A 24013-nucleotide genomic window follows, 5' to 3' on the forward strand; every position below is an offset into this window, starting at 1 on the left:
AAACTTAGACATGTCAGCATCATTATCCATTCATTTGTTTGAGTTTCAACTTTCAATCACAAACTGCTAGATCAGGGTAAGGCCACATGAATCTTAGGCAACCCTTAAATTTGAGAAAAGTCCCATACGTGGATGGCTATATAGTTGAGATTAGCTTCTAAAATTGAAACATGCTCTATATAATAGTTTGAAAACTTGCATTATGGTCAGATCAAAATGACCAAAACATTAAGGTTATTCGTCAAGGTTGTCCACTAGGCGTATATCTTTTTATTTTTGTGATGAGGGGCTTATTTCGTCGTCTTCATGTTTATAGGGGTTTGGATTTGTTTAGAGGTATAAAAATTAGTTGTCATGCTACCAAAATAACCTAATTGCTCTTTATTTATGATACATTATTATTTTGTCATGTTTTTGATGATGATGTGAGACCATCTGCTCAAATTTTGATTTATTTCAAGCTCTGTCCGGCCAACAGGTCAATTTTGATAAGAGTAGAGTGTTCTTTAGTAAGAGAACTCTCGATAGTTATACGAAGATTATCTTTCAAATATTGGGAGTTTCCCATGTGGATGATGGTTATATGGACCTTGGCAATCCCTTGCTTGCCAAGGTCAAGAAGTCTGTCATTTGGCCTTCGGTTGTGAATTGAATTCGACGGAAAATTTGTCTATGGAAAGCACATCTTCTGTCTCAAGCTGGAAGGACAATGATTGTTAAGTCCATCCTTTCCTCAATACCTACTTATGGGATGTTTCTATTTTATTTCCCCCATAACATATCAGTTTATTAATTTAAAAAATTTTTGAATAAAAATGAAAAAATAAAATAACAGTCGTGTCACCTAAGTGACATATATAAGTTATGATTCATAATAGGGAAATATTTCTTTTCATTGTGGGTGAAGATGATATCTCTTATGATCACATATCAGTCATATGGAGATTGATCTCACATCGATTACAAAAGAGATTTGATGTAGATTGATGTGATCTTGATTTTTTTCACCTTTCAATTTACTGGGATGAGTTCTTTCAGGTTCGTATATTCTCAATCTTAACCGTAATGTCATTCCTACAATTCCAAAAATCTCATCAAACCACCAAAAGATCTCTATTCATGTGAAATGTGATGGAAAACCTGGGAATCGTTATCCCCTCCAATTTGCTGCCCCCTCCAATTCCTCACATGGGAGCGGAAATGATCACCCTATCCCCTACCCGAAAACACTGCCCAAGGTGGAGTCCACTCCCCCCTATTAGAGGAATTGGCGGAATTGGAGGTGCACACGAATTGGAGGTGATAATTATTCAAAACTTGGTCGCATACTTCATAGTATAGTACATATGTGATATGTCCGCATTCTTGACTGCTTCTTAGAACAATATTTTTATTTTGGAAAAAAGAACTCTGTCCGGCAGTGTGGCCTACACCAGCACTCCCATGACTCTGTCTCTCTCCTTCCCATATGAAAAGATAGCTCTGCCCCCTTTGTTTTAAGGAGGAGAGTGATAGACACATGGGAGTGCTAGCGTAGGCCACACTCCCGGATAGAAAACTCCTTCCCTTTTATTTTTTACAGTCAACACCATTTAAATAATTTTGGGTTAATTTCACAGACACCCCCTGTAGGTATATAAAATATCACGGACATACCAAACTTTGGAAAAATATCAACCTTCCCCCTAACATTAAGCACAGTTAGCACCCAAAGTTGAAATGTCCATTTTAACCCCCAAGTAGTTATTTAAATAAATTAATTAAAGAATGGAATCCCATCCTCCCATCTTCTTCAACTTTCTTTTTTTTTTTTTTAATTCTTAAAATATAATTGTAGAAAATCAGACAGCAACTCCGGCATTAGTTAACCCACCGGCGATAAAGTCAAATACGCGAGATCGGTGGTTCTTAGCATTTGTTTGAGTTGTGTTCATTAGAGAGAGAGAGAGAGAGAGAGAGAGAGAGAGAGAGAGAGAGAGAGAGAGAGAGAGAGAGGGGGGGGGAGTGGAGAACCCCCCGGAGTTTGGAGATGGCTTTCGGTAGAGGTCTTTCAATTCCTAAAGAGAAAAGGAAAGATTTCCTGATTCAGGGATTCTGGAAACCAGTGACACCGGCGGAGCCCATTCCGATGAGGCTACAATCGATCTCGGCAGAGAGGCAAGGGAATCAGACAGGCAGGACGAATTGGCTGGAACAATGGGATTCCCTGCTGAGTTCTGTCAAGAGACTCCCTCTGCAAATGGGGCATTGTTCTCCTAGTTTGGGCTGCACTTGGACTGGTGTGGAGGGTGCGCACTGTACATCATAGCCCTCAACACCGCTAACACCGTTGGTATGTACGCCGTTGTATTCCTCGCCAACAGCCACGTCAGCCCCATGAGTTGGCAGTCCCTGCTAAACATCTTCCTCGCTCTCTCATCACTGTTGTTGTCGCTACTCCTCCTTTCTCCCCCTGCTGTCCCATTCTTCCCATCTTCCTTCAGTTGTTCCCAATGAAGAAAAGTGGAGCAAAAAAAAAGGGCAATTTCATCATTCTATATATGGTATCAACCACCAACGTATAGCGTAGTCCAAAAAAGTCTTATGCTATATGAAACAGAAAAAGGAAACAAACACAGAATACTCTGCTCATTTGCCATTGCCATTTGCCAGATGAAAACGAAAGCAAAGGTTGCAGATTGCCCACAGACAGAGAGGAACACAAACAGAATTTACCAATTTCATCACAACAAAAGGAAAACACAGAAAGAGTGGAGACTAGACTGTAGAATACATATAGAGCAATTACTTTTTTCGGCCATTTCATAATTGTTCTTGCTCCACCCACCAGAAACTTTGTTCTGTTCTTCCCATCGGCAAGAATTCAAAATTTAAAAATAAAAAATGAATAAGTGGAGAGAGAGAGAGAGAATCCTTTCATCATATTTTGATTTTTAATACTATATTTGAATGATAAACACCGACTAAAACAAGTAGTAATTTTGTAGAAAATTGCAACGAATCAAGTTGATAAAAACAGCGGAAGTAATCCTTATCGGAAATCCTCTTGTGGGGAAATGTCTGTGTGTGTGTGTGAGAGAGAGAGAGAGATTACTAACCCTCTAGAGGGCTCCAAGTCACCTAGTGAAGCCGAATAGGAGGAGTTTTTGCAATTCCGCTCCAAGTTCCTAACGACGGCAGTGGGCGTGGCGTTATGGTGCAAAGAAATTAAACGCAGCGAGATAGCTCAAGGAGGTGATTTGATGAAGCCGAATCCCGCAAAAACAAAGGATTGCGTCGCATGTCGCGTTGGGCTGTGGAATGTGGATGTTGCGACTGAGAAGCGACATTTGCTGCGAATTCACAGACTTCTGCGAATCGTCCGACATCATAGGCCCATCCGATGATGATGCCGGAGCTGGTGTCGAAACTTGCAATGCCAACTTAGCATGCGCCGCAAACAGCCATGCCACTAGAACGGGACAACAATGGCTATTGTCAAGAGACTCCCTTTGCAAATGGGGCAGCTGCACCCTTGAGGGTATTATGGTAAATTCACCCTGCTATAAGGGTAATTTCATCATTATAAAAGAATTAACAACAACTTAACTGCAGGACCTAACGGAGTGGGACTAAGTTGAAATAAAAACATAAAGTAAAGGCAGTCTATGATATTTTTCCAAAGTTTGGTATGTCCGTGATATTTCATATACTTACAGGGGATGTCCGTGAAATTAACCCAATAATTTTTTTCTTTTACATTTAACACCTATTTAATTTTTATTTTACAGTCAACACCATTCTACTTGGTTCTTTGTCGGTTTTGTCCCACTACAATTTCGAAAATTGGCGGGGTTGTAGCAAAGCCGCAACATCTCATTACTTATTAATTCTCCTGTGATTCACCACCGTCTGTCGCCTGTGTATTTCCCGCCATCTTCTCTTGTGAGTCTCGAATCTCAACTCCATGGTTTTCCTCCACCAGATTTCTTCCCGTAAGAGACCGCCGACTACTGCCGGCGACGCTGCTCTTGGCGTCGCCTACGTCGCTCCGCCCAAAACCTCCTCTTCCTCTGCCAACAAAATTATCAACGCCGTCACCGCCAAAAGAAGAAGCAAAGCCAGCGGCAAAGAGAGAGAAAACGAAGATTTTATCCTCATCGAGAAGATGATTTCACTACTTGCCGACACAGGTGTCACTCTCCACAACCCCGGTGGACCTCCATGCCTTCCCACCGACCTTCACAAGCTCCGTCGTCTCCTCGACCAACGCTTCTCCTCCGACTCATCTCTCCTAACCGATTTTCTCTCTGGCTTCAACTCCTACACCTGCAATCCCGAAAATCTCCGAAGGTCAGTTACTAGAACTATCATATTATTTCCATCTCGCACTTCGACTTCCCGCTTAAGTCATTATTTGGTTGTATCTAGGGTTCTTATATCTGCATCTCGTGATGGTTCGTCTCGAAGCGAGAGCCTCGTTCGAGTTCTCTTACTGGTGGCGCCATTACAGTTGAAGCTCCAGCAAATGCTGCTCGAGAAGCTTCCGGAATATTTCGATGTGGACATTAGTTGTGCTGCCTCACTTGAGGATGATGTGCCCAGGCTTGTTCTCAATCAATTCCGGTGGCTTGATTTCCTTGTCGATTCAGAAGCTTTTACTGATAAGTTGCTGGAAGTGCTTTCAATCTGTCCTCTGCAGCTTAAGAAAGAGATCATTGGCTCTTTGCCAGAGATTGTTGGAGACCAGAATAACAAAAAGTTGGTTGCTGCTCTTGAACAGATGCTGCAGGAGGATTCTGCAGTCGTTGTTCCTGTGCTTGATTCCTTCTCCAATCTGCATTTGGATGATCAGTTGCAAGAACAGGTATCTTCTGCTAATTCACATAAATATGCGTATTTTTTTAAATTAAGTGTTTCAAACGAATTCAATTCATCTATATTAATGGATTGTACTTTATTCTATTTTGAAGGTGATTACTATATCACTGTCTTGCATTAGGAGCATAGATGCAGAACACATGCCATATCTACTTAGATTCTTGATGCTTTCAGCAACACCAGGCAATGTTAGGCGGATAATCTCGCAGATCCGTGAACAGTTAAAATTTGTAGGTGTGCCTGATTCTCGTTCTGCTCTTGGCAAGAAACTTAAGGGAAAAGCACCTGTGGACAATACAGAGGGTTTGATTCTTGAGGCCCTGAGATCAAGTCTCCGTTTCAAGAATGTAATTACCTAAACATTTGTTCGGTTTAAATTGTTTTGTGCTTTTGTCATGTTTCAAATGTTGGTAATGCTTTGGTTGCAGTTACTATGTCAAGAAATCCTGAAAGAACTGAAATGCTTTGATAAAGCAAAAGATCACAAAGTCATTGATGTCTGGCTGCTTATGCTTATATACACCGGTGGTGGTTCCCTGCAAAAGAGTGTTGTGAAGATTATCAAAACAAAAATTATTGAAGGTTGTTTCAAGGAGGCTCTGTTTGATCAGTGCATTGATGGTCACATGGATTTAGTACAGGTATGCCTTTTATCACATCCTTGAGGAGCTAAAACTTAAAAGTGAAAGCTCACCCACAAATCTTAAAGAGTGCATTGAGATATTGTTACTGTTGGATCGTCACCTTTTTCTGGGAGTTGTGCCTTCTTTTCATATTCTCATTTTGTTATAATATTTGAGAAATTAGCACTGCATTCCTCTGCATTCAGGATTACTTTCCCTCTTTCCTCTCTTGGTGTGAATATCTATTGGCATGCAAAGAACAAATAGTGAGGGAGTATGGCATTCATATGTATACATCTCTCTTTGAAGAGTTCACGGACAACTATTCAAGACAAGAAGTAAGCCCACCTAATTAGTTAATTAATGAAAATTTTTAGTTTACCTACTTTGATTTCTCAGATATGCAGTCTGTGCATTAATGGAACATAATATTTTTTACAGATCCTAGGTGCTTTAGTTACCCATGTTGGTTCTGGCATTGGCTATGAAGTGAGTTCTGCTCTGGACACCATGGTTCTGCTGGCCGCAAAATATGCAGAAGAACTGATTCCACTTTCATCTTATATAAATGGTATTTAATCTGCAATTTTATTAAGTCAACTTAGTGCAATTCTTTTATTGATTTACTCATGTCTTTCTTTTTTCGCTCAGGGATATTGGATTACTTGGAGGGGTTTAATATTGAAAAACTGCACAAGGTTTATTCTCTTCTTTATGTTAGTCTTTCGGTAAATTTATGCTTTTGTGTTGCCATTTTATTGTCACTTAAAAAGTGCAGGTCTACGAGGTCTTCAGCTATTTGGTACTGTCAGCTAGATCTTCTGCAGATTCTGGCTCTTCCATTGTAAATGAACTTTTGATGATTATTCGCAAGCAGGTAATAGAATAAATTTGGTTTTGAGGAAAAACCTTACCCACCATCTTGAGTGTTCTCTTCCAAAGTAAGCACCTTTTCCTTCTATCAATTTTCTTATAGTAATGGCATCTTTTTTGCTTGTGTTTGCTCCTATTTTACAGGTCAGTAATCCTGATTTGAAGTATAAGAAGATGGGACTAATTGGAACTCTGAAGATAGTTTCCTGTCTTGGGAATGCAGATAACTCTAATTGTCCATCATCTCAGGTAGGACTTGAGATCAGTTTAGGATGTTCATAGCACTCTTCTTAACTGGTTGAACTTTGGTTGAAACATGTTACGAATGAAACACGAAGAAATATGGAAGTATTAATTTAAGTAGCTGTGCAACATTAAACCAGTGGTTTTAAAGCCCAAGCCCATGAGAAAGAAAGAAATGAACAACACCTGATCCTTGTGATCAAACCAGAGAAAGAAAAGAACAACACCTGCTTAGGAGAAAACAAGGAGGAGAAGATAATAAAACTCCAATCAAATATGCAGATAGGCAGTAATAGATAAGCAACCAAAGTCCAGCAACAATAACAACCATAAAATGAACTGCAGATCACCACAAGTAAGCCCTACCTTAAGAGCAAAGAAAACCTCCAAATGAAATTGTACCGCATGAGCTTTAAGTGACCAGAATAGTGGAAAATTTGATAACTCAAAACCCTTCAACCCGATCACTCTTAAAATCTGTGCAAATGTCTTTCCAATAGTAGAATATGTCCCTAAAATATGACGGAGATCCAATGCCCAGATAGGGTACAATGGGCTGTTTCAGAAAGTAGCAGGTTAGGTTCCTAAAATTTATGAACTCCAAGAAAATCCAATCCACCGACCTGATCAGAACCAACTTGTGGTCTAATCACCTTCTTAGTATAGAGAGACGGCTCGTTCTTCGAGCCCTGCTTCTCCCGGAAGGTTAGGATCAAGGGCTCCCCAGGGACTGACCGTATGGTTTATAGCCAAGTGGTAAGGCATCGGTTTTTGGTACCGGCATGCAAAGGTTCGAATCCTAAATCCCCTAAGTTGCAACACAATCTGAAGAATAAGAATAGAGTAGCTGCAGGTAGCAGTATCACAGAGAAGAAAAACCAGATATAAGGAATATTAAATATATCAATGACCAGCAAGCAGATCAGGTTGAAACCCTGGTCCAGTGTCAATTATATAGTCACTAATAGATTTTTATAATTGCAAGAAGATCCAAGGGCTAGATACCACTGTGTAACCTTTTCATAGAGAGACTAGGAATGAGTCAAACCAGCAACTGCAGGGATCTTAATGATCAAAAAAATTTTAAGTAAACTTCACTCCCAGTCTAGACAGCCAGCAAGAAAGAGTTTTAAAGGCAGAAATCTGACCAGCAGCTCCTGTGACAGTAAATAATTAAGAACTCAGACCTGAGTTGAGAATCTTAAACTATAAAGAAGTCCTGGTTGCAGCAGGACATTAGATCATAGAGGAGGAAAGAAACTCCAATTGCAGGAGCAGAGCACAGCAACAGGTTACACAGGAACAATAACCCAACAATGGAGTAACCAACGCACGATCTGCAGCAGGAACAGCAGTAACAAAAACACGATCAGTCATTGTCAAAAAATACAAAACCCTAGTTTTTATTTTTCCAACTAGGGTCTAAAGCATCGTCCCCACGATCAGTCTTCGTAAAAAAAATACAAAACCCTAGTTTTTATTTTTCCAACTAGGGCCTAAAGCATCGTCCCCCCCCAAAACACACACACTCACACACTCTTTTTTCTTCTTCATAGCTCTAATACCATGTGACAAAACTAGAGAAAGTAAGGAACAACACCTGCATAGGAGAAAACAAGAAGAAGGAGATAAGAAGTTGTAGGAGAGGAGAACTCAAAACCATGATTGGCGAATATAAAAGAATACCCCAACCAATAGGTGGCATCTATATATATATATTAGTTGTGGGAGAGGAGAACTCTAACCCATGATTGGAGAATAGAATAGAATACCCCAACCAATGGCAGCATATATATATAAACCTTGGTGGTGTAATTACAAGTATGCCCCTATTAAATAAAGACCTACAGTTGACAATAAGAAATAACACTTTAACAATTCTTTTGCATATGGTTTTAACTTGAGGTAGTAATTCATATTATGCTTTCTGTTATATATATATGAGAGAGAGAGAGAGAGAGAGAGATGGATTGATTATTTTGCATATGCTTTAGAATTGAAGTAATAATTTTGTATTTTTTTTCCTATTGTACATATTCTCTTTGTTTTATGGGCTTTTTTACATTTTGCATGTGGAAAAATAATATGAAAAGGTTAGTGATTCAAACAAGATGATTCTTTGTAGAAATGCTGGCGTAATTAATTAAAATTGAACAGTATATGTAATTTTATCATTTATTTGTAGTTGTATATATATTAATTGAACTATGCGTACAAATATTAGTGGGCGAGCCTTGGTGCGACGGTTAAGTTGCGCTATTGCAACCTGTTGGTTGTGGGTTCAAAACTTGGAAACAGCCTCTTCTGTGAAGCAGGGGGTAAGGCTGTGTACAATTGACCCTCCCAGACCCTGCAGTAGCAGGAGCCTTGTGCACTGGGATGCTCTTTTTTTAATACTTGCATATAAATATTATTAATTTGATACCTAGGCAATACCTAGTTGTTGACTAGTCAACGACTCACCTAGGCAAGGAAAAAGGAATAGTTATTACTACCACCTTAGGTACAGTTCCTCATAGTCACTCGTTTAATATTGAAGAGTAGATTTCTACTTACGAGTTCATCTCATATTTGTTAGTTCTAGAATCTGGAAGTGTTATATCATTGCAGTATTGCATGTCTTCTTCAGAAAACCAATTTTGAGGATGCCCTGGAACTCCTGAAAGCATCCATGGACTCCTGCAAATCACTGCCCTTGCCACTGATCCTGTTTTATGATGAGCTGATTGCACTACTGGAAAGTACACCTCTTCAGCCAGAAGTTATGGAATGGTGATATATTCTTAATAACCTCAACAAACCCTCAGTGAAAAGTTTCATTTCAATTTAACAGAAAAATATACTCTTCTTATTAGCCTTCTTTATGCTTTTATCTTCAAAAATTTTGGTGGCATTTGTTCAATTGGGTTAATGGTAAACTACATATTTTAGGATAGGCAAACATGTTGGAGCATTTGAGTCCATGTTTTTATCTGATCTTGAGGGAGGGCAATTGCCTGTGAAGGATTCATATTGTGGTTTGGAAGGCAAGTGTGAAAACTTGAAATTAAAAATTCTGCCTACTTATTATTACCTTTTGTCACTCTAAAAGTTGTCAAAGTATATAATTAGCAAGAAATGTATCCTCTTGTCTTTTCACAGGAGAATTATGGATGAACTTAGATGGTGATCTATCTCCAATTTGTTTAAACATCTTGCCGCTAGTCTCCTCTTCCATCCAGTATGTTTTGCTTAGGCTCTTCCTTGTGAAATTGTTTTTCTAAAGCTAGCTTGTTCATAAAAAAATGGACAACTCAGGAAGAACTTTTTTTTTTTGGGTGCAGGTCTGCATCATGTATACAAATTCTTCCTGCTAACTTTCTCTTACTATCTGTTGTAAGAAATAAGTATATTTTGCCTGTATCACTTGGGAAACATGCACAAATTGTGAAACACATTTAAAATTTATTATTAATTGTTGCCTCAATTTCGATGAAAAGGTTGAGAGATTGACAAATCAGGGATCTCTTGGAGGGATTGATGCACTTCTTGGCTGCCCTTTTGTACTTCCTTCACCTAAGGTGGCTATTAATTGCTCTCATCCTTTCTTTCTTTTTATTTACTCTGTACCACTGAATGTTTCGACTTTTAGAGTTTATCATTACCAGAGTATTTATTTGAAATCTTGTGCACTGTGATGTAGAAATTGAACATTTTACAAATAACAACTTGAACTATAAGTCTATACTGTCTTGCATCTTCCAAACTTGGTTGTGTCATGAGGTTGTTGACTATGCTTTATGTAGTGATTGCATAGAACAACACACAGTATCAGTCAAAATTGAGGGATAAGTACTGCAACTGAAGTGATGCAGAACCTTTTTTTTTGGGGGGGAGGGGGGAAATTAATTAACACTTCATTGACGTAGAACTAGTACAATCCTCCAAGAGGGGAAATAGCACAAAGAGCGGACCCAGAATAAAAATGCATTTAGTTCTCACCCATAAATGTAAACTCAGTCACAAAGGATACCATTCCGACAACATAGCCTGGGCCTGACCGCCCTGTGCTTTGCTAGTTCGTCAGCTGTCTCATTATCACTTGTTGGCCTTCATTGAAGTTGGCATCCATCTCTGAAGCTAGAAGGGAGCCTGAGCATGTGGCCAACGCTCTTCTGAAGATTTCCTCATCCAGGACCTTTATTCTTCTGTCCTATTGGTGAATTGATAAAAGGGAAAAAGGGGAAGTGAAAAGTGTCAGATTGTGGAAAAAATGGATTTTGTTTTATGAGACTTGTGATCTCTTATTCTCTTCACTGAATCTTTACCTCTCTTTCATAGAAATTTTTACCATTTCTTGAATATTTGGTTGGAAAAAAAAATCCTTCAAAGAGTGTCATTAAAGTATGTGGCCCAAGTAATGATCAGTTTGAAAAGATATAAAATAATTTCTTGGCAACATAATTGTTTTGAGGAAGTCGATTACATTTTTTTTCCCCTGAACCAAACAGAATCTTACATTTGAGGTCTGCCACTCTGCTAACCACTTAGCTTAGGATTGTAGACAATTTATTATGTTAAGTGGTTCGTGTATGAACTTGTATGGTCATTCTTGTCATCTTTTGCACAGGATGCTTGTAGAAAAGTTACACACGAGTTTGTCATCTAACATGTTTTTGGTCTGTGAATGTTAGTATTTTGGTGGACCTGGATGGCAGTCGCTGACAGGAAAGCAGAAGCAGGCAGTGTGCCTATCTCTTTACTATGCCACTAGTTGGATTAGGGAGCTGGTGCGTGTGAAATTTGACTTTGCTTCATTATATAAATGGAGTGTGTCTTTTCTTCTTTTCCATTCTTACTATGCTATGGTTTCTAACACTTTGAATGTGGGATGTAGCTTAATGCCTTCTCTTCACAAGTTGCTGGTAGAGTCAATAGCACAAGTCAGACTACAAGAGAGGAAATAATTGCAAAATTATTGAAGCGCTTGAGGAACCTGGTGTGAGTGTTTCATTACTCAGCCCCCTAATCATTTGTGAAGAATCAATTTCTAGGGAACTGCAAGCATGCTTTAGAACCTCTTTGGGATGGGATAAGTTTTCTCGCTGTTCTAACAGAAGTGGAGCGAATAGTTATTCAATTTTCTCATCCATGTTGATAGTAAAATCTTGGCTCGAGTTACAAATTTCTAGTCAGAATCCTTAAAATTTAATCACTAATGAATGCATACCAACATGTTTGTAAGCTTAAAGTGCTAGTGCATAGATGACATTTACATGATAAACTACATCAGATCTTGTTCTGTAGACATGTATTATTTGCTTTTGCTTATCTGTAATAAGTTGTTGTGCCTTGATTTCTATTATTACAATTTTGCAGCTCAAGACTGGATAAAAAATAGTAATATGATTGAATTCATAGATATACTTTATGTTATATTTTTTGTTTGGTCTAACCAATTCAGATTTATAGATTTTGTGTTGCCCCATAACCTTGGATAGAGCCTATTGGAGGGCAAGGATCCATGTAGCAGATCCCATTTAGCTGAGATTATCTTGACATGCTAGCTGTACCCCTTTCCTCTTACTTTCATCTTTTTTCTTCTTTTTTTTTCACTTTTCTTCTGTTTTCCATGTTTCATTTGTCATTTTCCAATTTTCATGTCTCATCACACTTCCCATCCCTCTTTTCTCCATATCTTCATTCCCTTTCAGTGTTCCCTACTTTGTTTTGTTTGAATACATGTAGCCGACCCCATTAAGTTGGGATAAGGCTGAGTGTTGTTGTTGTTGTGTTGCCCCATAACCCATTTAGTGGCTGTAGACCTGTAGTGTGATGAATAATGGGCCTCAGCATTCAGGTCCATTTCTAAGAGAAGTCACCTTTGTGATGGAGTTCAAACGACTTGATCTTCCATAACAAGCGAAGCAATACTGCAATAGTAATAATCAGGTGTTTCCCTGTGTATTGAAAAAAAGAACCTGGAATTTAAATTAAAATGGTATTGATGCGGAGCTTGGGACGTTATTATAAAGAAAAAGAAAGAAATAATCTAAGTTGGTGTATTTTTTCTTCACACTTTTTTGCTTTGCATTGGTATATACTCTAATACTTGCATGTTAAAATGGGCCATTATCCAGTGTTAGTCTTGCTTATGCGGGATCTTCGGAGGGGTGAGTTTGGGATCCTAACCTTTGGCATTTTTTGCATAGAGTGGCCGCCCCCTTAATACGAATCATTCATATAATTAGTCTTGATATTATTTCATCTTGTTGAGCTTTCATGTTTATCATGTTTATGTATAGTACTGATGGAAAGAGACTAATTCATGCAGTTTTCTCGAAAGTTTGTTGAATACCTCCCTCAAGTCATACCCTGTAAATCTACCTGAACTGCACCTTTCTGTGGAGCATCCTGAATCGTCTTTCTTAAACAAGCGTAACCATCAACAGAATATGGAAAAGAAAGTGTGTGAGAGAGATTCATCAAATGACAAGAAAAAACAAAAAAAGAAAATGAAGGCAACCGAGAATTCTGATCCTAATGGAAAGCTTAGGCAGCCTACGATTCTTGATGTCTTGAGAAAATCTGGAGCTGTAACTACTCAGCAAGTCCAGAGCGAGGGTTCATCAAGTCTCTCACATACGGAGAAGGCATCTCAACGTGGAGAATGTACCAATGAAACTAATGAGCCAGCAGTTGTAGAGATTTCTGCAGTTGCGAAGGTTCTGAATGTGCAGAGATTCAAATTCAGGCCTTTACTGGTTGACTGTTTGTCCATCTTATCCTTTGCAAAGGTATATAAATCACACTTGACTACTACGAATAAACTGCATATTCCTATGAAATAATTTGTTCTGTGTTTTATAAGGCTTCAATCTAAATATCCCTCAACAGTTATGATTGCATCTATGTTGCTGCTTCTTGAAAAGTCTTTTTATGTTGAACTACTATGAATAACCTATGTTGGAAAGCCAGAACTTCATTTTATTTAGCAGAAGTATGAAGCATGCTCATGAGGGCGGGCCTTGGTGCAACAGTAAGGTTGCTCCATTGCAACCTAGTAGTCGTGGGTTCTAGTCAGGAAACGGCCTCTCTGCAAAGCAAGGGTATACACTATGACCCTCTCCAGACCTTGCAGTGACGGGAGCCTCGTGCACTGGGTGCACCTTTTTTTATGAAGCATGCTCATACAAAGTATCAATGAGTTGAAGAGGATAGTGGGTAGCTCAAAGGCTTGTTGGGGCCGTAGTTGTCACGGTGCCTTGGCGATCCAAGGGGTTGGAGGGCGCCTGGATGCAAGGCTACACCAACAAAGCGCCCGCCTAAGCGATGCCTTGACAACTATGACTTGGGACTTCGGCTTTTTGAGTCCCCCCTATAATAATAGGATGGATAACTAGCCAGTTTCAAGAGAGTCGGGTTAAAGGGGCTAATCAACATAATATTTTCACCAAATTATTGCTCAAGTATTTCTGACACCATCCATTTTTTTGGCACATCTACACCATTGAGACATTATTGTGCACAGAAAACAAATCTTTATAGTAACCTTCCCAAATCAACTAAACTCAAGCCTTGTTCCAACTAAATGGGGTTGGCTACATGGATCCTTTTTTTCCAATCAGCTCTATTTGAAGCCATACTTGTTACTAGTCCTAAGCTATACATTTAGTTGGTTACCTTCTGCAAAAGATCATTTAATTGAAAAAAAAAATTAATTATATATTTTGTAGCAGTGTGAAAGTTGAAAATCTACTTGACTTTCCTAATGTTTTATTAAATATTCTGGTAAATTTTCAATGTTATGAGATATCTTAATGGGATAAGGCCCAACAGCAACTAGGTTCAATATCCCACCCACAACAAAAGTGTAGGACTCATAACCAGCTGGCTAAACACCATGAATAATATCCAATCTAGGGTTCAGATTAACCCCAAATTTAGACCAGATGTGGGTAACTAACAGCCAACAGGACTTCAATCCCTCAAAGTAGGATGAAGATCCAACGGTTGCATTCCAAGTTATTTACCAGGGAATGAAAATAGAAACTACCTTTCAGAATTAGAAACAACAGTATACCAAATTACATGGCATAGTAACACAAGAACATGGACTGATTCATCACGCCATGAACAGAGCACCATATGCAAAAATTAGTTCAATCCAATGGCTAGATGCTTCAAATCAGCAGTACAGAAAATATAAACTTAGGCTCAGCTTTAGTAATCACCAATATACATCAATCCACAGGAAGAATGTTTCAATCCTCCAGTCGAGGGATAGGTAGAACCAGCAGTAAACAACGTCAAGAAAACACTCCAATCTGATGGACAGGTGAGGTATAACAATACCTTGATGCCGCAGGCTAGACAATGCAGAAAACAGTAAGCCGCAGCATTGTTTCTCAAGCCCACAGATCAAAGTAGCAATGGAAAATGTAACAGAACAGAAAACAATCTTTTAAGTTTTAACAGTAACAAATTCAGATCAGAGATCACTGTTGATAGTAGGATGCACAGAACTGATGGATGAAAGAGAAAACTGAACAAAAGAAGAAGATATGGTAGAGCCTCTCACCCCAACCTTGCTAGCTTCAACCAGCACCACCAGTAGTGATTTTAATTTCTTTGTGATCCATTACATAGCTTTTCCACTTTGTGATTCTAATTTCTTTGTGATCCATTACATAGCTTTTCCACTTTCTGATTCTAATTTCTTTTAGATTAGGAATGTTTGTCTTAACTTCCAAGGCCAAAAGTAGTGACTGTTCAAGATAGTGCAATCTAATGAGGGATTTGAAAGTTACTTTACTAGTAGATTACAGCTCATGAGCCTGTAGAAAGGTTTTACAGGGATTTAGGACGGTCCTAACAGAATCACAAAGAGCTGGCTTTCAACCTGAAGCTCTAAACATACCCTAAATTTGAGCAATCTAAACCCTTTTTATCACCACTCGACTTCTTCTTGCCTTAAAACTGATCCTGTATTCTGGGCTTAGATGAGAACCATTCGGAACTAAAGTAATGCAGTGGAACTGCTGCCCAACACTGGCTCAATGCTCTTGATGTCCAGCAAAAGCGGGCCATTTGAATGTTGCAAGAGTAACAAAAATGGTGCTGTATCCAAGGTTTAAAGTATCGGTATCGGGTTTCATATTGATTGGGCGATTTTAAGAGACGTATTGTATTGTTTCGTATTGGAGATACGTATCGATCAGTGCAGAAGCATGGAAATACACTTTTGGACACAAAAAACAATATAAACAAGTAATATATGTCATATATCATGCATATACACTAAGAATTGTGAATAATGTATAACCAGACAAGTGCAACACTTTGAAATTGTTATAAAAGATGAGATTTCTTACATGCAAAGTCACTATATTGCCATGAAGAATGTCGGGGTGGATCAAACTCAGGTCTGTAAGGGTCTTCAAGAATAAGAGTGACTAGGGTGATGTTGTGTATTGACCGAGCATAAGTACAATACTGATCCTTAAGGAAGCCATTTTCGGTTTTTGGTGAAAAATGGTGGATTTGAGTTCAAATCTTTGCAAATGTATACAAAGCATGCATTTAATAGTTAATTGAACCTATTCTCCTTGAATCATAGCCAAAAAAAAGAACTAAAATGCAATGTTTGAAGCAAAAGATCAAGTTTTTTGAAAAAAAACTACCTTTCTCTTCAAGTGTTGAGTATGTCTTGTATTCCAAGGATTCGAGTGCAATGTGGATCCGACCCGACCCAACATATTTTGTGGCACCACCCGAAGGGAGAAAAAGTTGAGACGCCCCCGAGAAAAAAATTTGGGGGTTCTGGTTCATGTTTGGTGTAAAATGTGAAAAAGGCATGTGTATCGATACGTATCGATATGTATCAACCGATACATTTAAAAACCCAAACAAACGGTAATATTAGTACATATCGACCGTATCGTATCATATCGTATTGACACGTATCGGTCGATATATCAATACACTCGATACAATCCTTTTAAAAAAAAGAAGAAAAAAGAGACTTATCGGTCTGTATCGTATCAATACCGACCGATATCAATACGTATTGGTCGATATGATACGGACCGATACTTTAATCCATGGCTGTATCTATGCTAACTGTGTTTCTAGCATCAAATAGTTGGCAGGCAACAGTTAGCATCCTATCGTTTGCATCACTCCAATCAATCCTCAAAACATACATCAATGTGGACGGACTATTTGGGATCCCATTCCGTGAATCCCATTTTACCATCTCCTTCTAGCTTAAGCACATATATATTAATCTCTTATTATTGGAACCTCAGTTATTTATGTTTTTTCCTGTACTTTTGAATCCTTTGTATATTGCATAGATGATGTCACTTGTGTAAATGAATCTTATAAAGATACTTATTCTTGCTGATGTTTGAAAAAGAAAGAAGACATGCAGTCAGAATTCAATGACTGTTAGACTGAGCTAGCTAAAGCACCTTCTCACAAGCCACTGATGCACCAGCCCCCACCCACCCCACCCCCCCCCCAAAAAAAAAAATAGAAGAATGAAACAAGTTGAAGTTTGAAGTTATATAAAATTTATGATTTTTGTGACTGAACTATGTGCAAAATAAATAAGATGTCTACACTTTGGCAAGAATTCCAATGAGGCTAAGAAGACTAAAATGTCACTGATATTCACTTATGAACTGCTGCATCGCATAATTTGGTTGGTTGTGCAGATACTGCAATATACTCTGTTGAAATATTTAAGGGAATTTTAATCTTGTTTGCTAGAATGTAATTAATCTATTCAGCACATTTGCTGAAGCAATCTAATGTTTCTCTCTAAGTGCAGAGCCAAGATTCTTGCTGTGCAGATCCTGCAGCTGAGGTAAACTGTTTGATTTTATGCAGAATTGTGAAGAAAATCTTTTATCTTAACAGATGTGCTCTTCTAATTTCTTGAGATTGATGGTTGATTTCTGTACTAGTTACCCCTGCATCTGTACCTTCTACATGATCTTCACTACAAGCTGGATTATTTGACAACTCCAAGCAAGCAATTTCAACTTGGAGGCTTGAGGGCCCCAGCTGGTCTGAGCAGGATTACAGGAAGTGAGTTTGTGAGCAAGATTAGAGCACTATTTCCAAGTCTCAGGAAACATTTTGATGCTGCACTTTCCATCCTTAAGAAAGGTGAGTTTATGGCCTGGTTGTTCCAAAGTTTATAAAGTTCATAAACTGAAGTGTTGGGATAAATTTTGTTCCCCTGCCATTCTGGAAGGTGGAGTTAGTTTTTGGATGTATATAGACTACATAAGTTATATAGAAGAAGCATTGTAAGTATTATGAGAACTACTGAAACATTATGTCAATGTCGCACATTTAGGATGGAATATAAGGAGATGATAAAATTATGCATCATGATGCTCTTAGAACTCAATATATTTTGGGTATTTCAGTAATTTGGAAAATATTTGTGGCTGTATGAAAATTTTTTTTTATATGTTTTGCATGATTCATCTGAAAAGGTTGTGGAGATGTAAGAGTTGTAGCTTATCACTTTTGCAGAAGTGTGTCTCTTCTAAAGAGACATATTTTGCGTCTTTTAGAGGGATAAAAACTACTTGTACAAAGCAGAGGATTTCCCCAGCCATTTCCTGTGCTAGTAGTTTGAAGAACTCCACTTTGATATTTCTTTCACTTGTTCAAGTTTTAGAGGCAGATAACAATGATAGGTTTTTATTACCCCAAAAAAAAATGATGGGTTGTTTGCCTTCTACCAATTTTCTTGAGAATGCAATCCTTTCTATGAGTCTTTGGATTGTTGAATGCAGGAAAGTCAAAAGTGGTTGCCATTTTAATTAGATTTTATTGCATGAGAAGCCATGATGAACTTTTATTTTTAAGTGATCATATGACTGAAAATGTGACCATTAACAACTGCCTAAAACATTATAGCTAAAGTTAATCACTTAAAAGGACATGAAAATCCAATTTTTTGCTATTATGCAACAACAGTATATGATAAGCACATGCATTGTGCTTCTATGTCAAGAAGTTATATTCAAAATAACAAAAACTTGATTTATTTTTATCTCCTCCCCCACCCCCACCCCCCAAAAAAAAATAAAAAATTTGTGTGAATCTTGTTTTTTATTCATTTAACTATTATAAAAAAAACTAAGTATTTTAATTGCTGAAGTAGGTTAAGATTGTAATTAACCAATGGAATCCATGCATTGCTCTTTATTGTTGATTTTTTTAAAATAATTAAATTAAAATTTTAAAAGAAAGAGAAAAACCTGCCTGAAGTTGTTCAGGCCACTGTTTCAACATAAATGAATCAAGTTTATATGTGGAATGAGGATTCTCCTTCTTTCTTTCTTTTTTTTTTGGGGGGGGGGGGTTACCCTCATTTTCTAGCTTATTCCCTCTAAAATCTGAAAAGTAATTGAGTTAATAATGGGTTAAAAATCATTTTAAGTGTTTTCATATATTTTCACATGATTCAGTAATCAGTAGATGATAATTTAAAGCTACACAAACAAACAAGAAAATAAGAAGGGAATCAAACTTACCCTTCCTGAGTAAGCCCGACCTTCACTTGCACTCAAAATGAATGTTCCAGACTTGAACTGCTCTTGTTGCTGACCAATAACCAACCCCCACCAAAAGAAAAGATTGAAAACATGTTTCAGCCCAAATTGGGACGGATGCTTAGGTTTTTTCACATTACTCTTTTAACATTTTATTTTCTTGCAAGACAAATTTATTGATGATGGTAGAAATCCTTTGATGCCTACAATATACAAAAGGAAACCTCATCACTCAGTATTTCTGCCACACACTCCAATTATTTTGTTAAACTTCTATTGTTAACCCAGTGTGCAGACCGTGCACAATGGAAGAGGGGATATATTTTGGCTGAAGTTTGGTTGTTTCTGCATTACATTTTAGCATTTTGTTTGAGGTCCATTGGAAATTTTTTGACACATCATCTACCACACGTAGTGCAACTGCACTGGTGTAATTGTACCAATGCTCAGAAAATAAGTCAAATTTTGATTCCACAGTTGCATGAACCCTGGTTCATGATGTTATAGGAGCCGAAACTTGCCAAGAACATTGGAGTACACAGTCTACTTCTGCTGGGAACCCAGATATACCTGATTTGGAGGTTTCAAATTCCTCAGTTGCTGGTTCAGTCTTTAGGGAAATCCTTTGCTGCTTTAGTAAGGTAAGAAATGTGGAAGCTCTCACTCTCTCACGTTCGCTTCTAAGGCTCAGCCAAAATGTATCCAATGCTGGTGAGATGGGAACCTTTGTGTGTGTGTGTGTTTTTGCTTAAAAATAATTATTTGTTTCTGTTTTGCTGATTGCAGATCCTAAACCTTCCTGATATTCAGACAGAGAAAGCGGTCCTCTCTGATCTTCTTGGGGCCTTCCAGCCTGTTGAAGTACCAGATTGTCTTCTTTCAAGCATCCAACCAATCCCTTCACCTGGGAATATAGATTACTTGTACTGTGGGGCTTATTCTTTCCTTGAAGATGTTCTAGATAGTGGTAGTATAATTTTCTCTCTGCTTTGGTACATGCATGCGGTGGCTAATTGATTGTTTCAGAGGTTTCTTACAACATTTGTTTCATGCAGATCTTTCATGCTCATTTTCAATTGCATCAGAAGTTTTAGTTACCCTAGAATCAATTGTGACCTCAGTCCAGACATTACTTGGTAAGTTGCTGGAAGGGAAGGGGAAACAGACACATGTACAATTTGTCCAGGGAGTCCTGCCTGCCTTTAGCAAGAGACTAGGAGGCTCTGCTCAAAAGCTGCTAATGCATCAGCAGGAATATGACAATCTTGATGGCTGGAGAAACAAAGTGAGATAATCTACATTATGATTTCTATCCTTTCTTCCAAAGCCTAAGTCTAACTTCAAAGGCTCCTATTTTCTTTTTCTTAGGATGTTGCTCACAATCAAGCCATTTACTTTTCTTTTTTTTTTTTTTTTTATTCTTATTTACCTGACTTTTTCAGGGAGAAATAATTCAGAAAATACTGCAAATCTACTTGAAAAATAGTGAGTCCACTTCTGAAACACTGGATGAAATTGCCTGCTCCATCTTGCCTCAGGTAGATTACTTTTCATGGACCCTGATGGTTTTTTTTTTTTTTTGGGGGGGGGGGGGGGGGGGTGGGGGAGGGGAGTAAAAGCTTTTCTGATGCAGTTTGATGGTTCAATAATGCAACCAATTTAAATTTCTTCTATGGACACACCAAAAGATATTGATAAAGGAATTAAGAGTTCTGTTTCTGTTTCAGGTGCCTTCCAACAAGGCTAAAACCACTCAAGATAATGTTCACAGTTTTCCCACACTCTGCCCCGCAACATTTGTCATATGGTACAGGGTATTGGTAAGGCTTTTCGTAGTCTGCCCTGCCCATTACAGCATCATTCTTTTAATTTGTTTTATGTTCTCATGGAGATGATTGTTGCATATGCAGCATGAAGAGAATCTTGCTGTTCTACACAAGCTGGTGCGCCCTGGAATCTATATTTAAATCTTTCTAAAATTATATGCTAGGGAAAGACCACTTTATTTATTTCTTGTCCTTCACATTTAGGTGAAAGAAGTTGTTTTGCTGGAAAAACACAGAGCTGATGTTCAACTTGAAACAGTAAAGGGGCTGTTGATGAGATTGCACCAATCTGTGAATGTGGTTGTATCATTGGTCAACGTATGCAGAACTCATGACAAGGTCTCTTAGAGGGTTTTTTTTTTTTTTTTTGGGGGGGGGGGGGGGGAGGAGAGGGGGAGGGGGGGAGGGATCTTATTATTGTTATTATCATTTGGTAATGCCTTACTTTTTGCAGCACAAAGTGTAATTTTAAGATAAAGAAAAAGATAATGCTGACGTCTTGAAAACTGGTCCAGGTAACGGTCCATGCCATGGCAGTTAAGTATGGTGGGAAGTTTGTTGATTCTTTCCTCAAAGGTAGATGCTTAATGCTCTGAATGCTGGTATGCCTACAATTGTTTTGTGCACTGATTTTTTTTCTCCAGTTTTTGATTTCCTGCAGACTCATTTTCAAGCCCACAACGACACTATAATCCAACTGGTGAGAGAGGATAAGCCAAGTTTCTGCTGGTCAGGTGGTGCTTATGTCTTTCAAAGAGTTGAATTCTGATCCATTTATTGGTATCTGATTTCAATCAGGTTAAAGAACTTCAGAAGGCAACAAGAACAATACAAACCCTTTGTTCTGAGGCCAAGGTTAGTGTTGCGTCCTATAAACTTGGCTCAAAACCAAAATTTCCACACTTCACTTGGATATGGTCATTTTCTCCGTAGGGCTTAAAACAAACAACAATCACAACCAAAATTCCAGCTACTAAAAGGTCCTTGGAGCGCTTCTTGTTTCAAGTCAAGGCTCTCCTCCATAACACATCAAACGGATGCTCTTTTTGGATGGGTATGTCAGTCATACCTGTATTCAATATGCTCCTTTAGTTAACAATCTTGTCTTGCATTTGATGTCTGAAACTTTAAGGCACCATAGTAACATAACTGATGCTACTCCTGCTATGCTCATCACACATCCACTTTGGCAGGCAATCTAAAACACAAGGACTTGTCGGGTCAGGTTGTGAGCTCCCAGTTATTTGCAGATGAAGATGATGATAATGATGAAGACGAACCAGAGCATATGGAAGCTGATGTTGACAATCAAGCTTCCAACAGCGAAGGGGATGGAGAGGCTGAATCAAGTGCATAGTTATGATAGTTGAAACCCAAACTGGTGAGTTCCACCAGCTAAAATGAATTAATTAGGAGCTTGATACCCCCTTTCAAAATAATACATTAAAAGTTTTACTTTGCTCTGACTAGCAAATCATGGTTGCTTGCTTAACACCTGCTTTGACACTTGCAGGAGTGAAGAATGGATTAGCTGATATCATTCATGGACTTTGAACTCACATATTATGCTACAAGAAGAAAGAAAGAGCACATTTCTTTGAGAAGGAAGCATAACAAGACACAAGATCAGGATTCCAGAAAACATCAATGTAAGTAGCCAAATAGGTATCACTCATACACAATTTTTAGATTAAAAAGAGGAATGAAGCCCAACTCGAGTTCAGACAATCTTGATCAATCCTCTTTTCACCAATTCACAAGAAGAAAAACAAATTTCTTTGATAAGGAACTAGGAAGCATTAACACAAAGCTCAAGAGTCCACAAAACATCGATAAATGTAAGTAGCGTATTACTGGTACCCAACAATCCAAAAAGGGAATGAAACAAACTTTGTTCAGACAACCTTGACATTGGTGGAAGTCGCAGCATCAACAGCATTTGGATCGGGATCGGGATTGGGGTTGGGAATGAGAGGAGCACGAATTGAGTTACTGGTATTCTCTTCATCAGGATCGTAATCGGGATTCAGAGATCGATCAATGGCTTCTCGTCCCCTTTCGAGGCAGGGCTTGCAGGCCATTTCGATGGTAATCCAGCCAAGAACCAGTCCAGCAATGGCGATCAATGCAGTGGTGATGGCGGCCATTATTCTCGTTGTTCTCTGTTTACGAGACTTTGGCTCTGGAGAGCTGCGTCCCTCACTCCCTCCCCTTCTCCCTCGTTTTTTTTTGGGTTAAGTCTCTTGTTCCTTGCTCCCTGAAATTTTTTTTCGTCAGATTACATCTAAAGGAACACCCAGGATAGACCTAGGTCGTCAGATCATATAAAAGGGCATCCAAGGGCATTTAAAACCGATACGTGTGGGGTGGACCTAGCTAGGTCGTCAGATCATATGAAAAAGGCATTTATTACTTATACATGGGTTTACTATGATACATGGCCATGGGGTTGACACCGTGGAAATTGGAAAGATTGTCGGTTGTATTTGGGAAAATTACAAGATTACTCAAATTTGAGTTTTAGTTTACTAAACTACTCATCCAATCTTTCTTTTAACTAAAGTATTCAAAACAGTGTCTGTTATGGATTTTCATCAAGGTTCATTGCCCATGTGCCCGGTGCATCACACTTTGAGCATCAGATTCAAGTGGCGTTTTATATTTTTTCAAGTATTGGGTGGATGGTTGAATTTTTAAGTGCATCGCATTTAAGAAGATAAATGTCTGCATGTTATACGTTACCTTTTGATTCGGGCAATTTTGCCCCAATTGTCTGCACATCTCCCCCTTTGTTGTACCTTGTCACCTCGTCCATCCATTGACGACACCTTCTCCTTCATCGCTGTCATCAGCGCCTGACACGCCAGCCATAGTGGGGCACCATCATCTTAATGCTCTTCTCCCTAAAATCCCTTGCCATCACTTCCTCCTATAATATCTTCACGAGTTGGTGTTGTCAAGGTTACTTTTGCAGCACACTCTCTCTGATTGAATCTGATGCTCAAAGCCGGATTTGCAGAGGAAAACA

The 24013-nt window shown here is 38.5% G+C and overlaps 2 protein-coding genes and 1 pseudogene across 3 annotated transcripts; 1 reads left to right on the top strand and 2 right to left on the bottom strand.

Annotated features, from left to right (window-relative positions):
* Positions 1-2255: 2255 nt before the first annotated feature.
* On the bottom strand, positions 2256-3780 carry LOC122651132 (annotated as a pseudogene).
* Positions 3781-3887: 107 nt separating this feature from the next.
* LOC122652532 (Fanconi anemia group D2 protein homolog) lies at positions 3888-22698 on the top strand. Of its 2 annotated transcripts, none has more exons than XM_043846302.1 (33): positions 3888-4332; positions 4411-4846; positions 4953-5207; positions 5289-5501; positions 5690-5821; positions 5925-6054; positions 6135-6181; positions 6262-6360; positions 6501-6605; positions 9229-9371; positions 9531-9625; positions 9741-9819; positions 9923-9974; positions 10079-10159; positions 11273-11368; positions 11476-11579; positions 12913-13375; positions 17416-17451; positions 17552-17756; positions 19667-19800; positions 19946-20126; positions 20215-20444; positions 20602-20697; positions 20887-20979; positions 21070-21102; positions 21190-21324; positions 21501-21561; positions 21630-21685; positions 21784-21840; positions 21919-22039; positions 22179-22341; positions 22499-22521; positions 22578-22698. In XM_043846302.1, coding segments are annotated over exons 1-32 (4518 nt in total). In that variant the 5' UTR covers positions 3888-3946; the 3' UTR covers positions 22500-22521; positions 22578-22698. The 2 variants fall into 2 exon arrangements, with proteins under 2 accessions (XP_043702237.1, XP_043702238.1); XM_043846303.1 differs by having other exon boundaries at positions 5082-5207.
* Positions 22676-23155, bottom strand: LOC122652533. Its single transcript, XM_043846304.1, has one exon. The coding sequence runs from the start codon at positions 23130-23132 to the stop codon at positions 22881-22883; it is 252 nt and encodes an 83-aa protein (XP_043702239.1). The 5' UTR covers positions 23133-23155; the 3' UTR covers positions 22676-22880.
* Between the last annotated feature and the right edge of the window lie 858 nt (positions 23156-24013).

The sequence above is a fragment of the Telopea speciosissima genome, chromosome 2 (genome assembly GCF_018873765.1).
Source record: "Telopea speciosissima isolate NSW1024214 ecotype Mountain lineage chromosome 2, Tspe_v1, whole genome shotgun sequence".
NCBI classification, from domain to species: Eukaryota; Viridiplantae; Streptophyta; class Magnoliopsida; order Proteales; family Proteaceae; genus Telopea; species Telopea speciosissima.

Coding starts and splice junctions, on each gene's coding strand:
- LOC122652532 (XM_043846302.1), top strand. CDS start 3,947: ATGGTTTTCCTCCACCAGATTTCTTCCCGTAAGAGACCGCCGACTACT. Junction 6,182..6,261: donor ATATTGAAAAACTGCACAAG/GTTTATTCTCTT, acceptor TAAAAAGTGCAG/GTCTACGAGGTCTTCAGCTA. Junction 21,841..21,918: donor CCCTTTGTTCTGAGGCCAAG/GTTAGTGTTGCG, acceptor TTTTCTCCGTAG/GGCTTAAAACAAACAACAAT.
- LOC122652533 (XM_043846304.1), bottom strand. CDS start 23,132: ATGGCCGCCATCACCACTGCATTGATCGCCATTGCTGGACTGGTTCTT.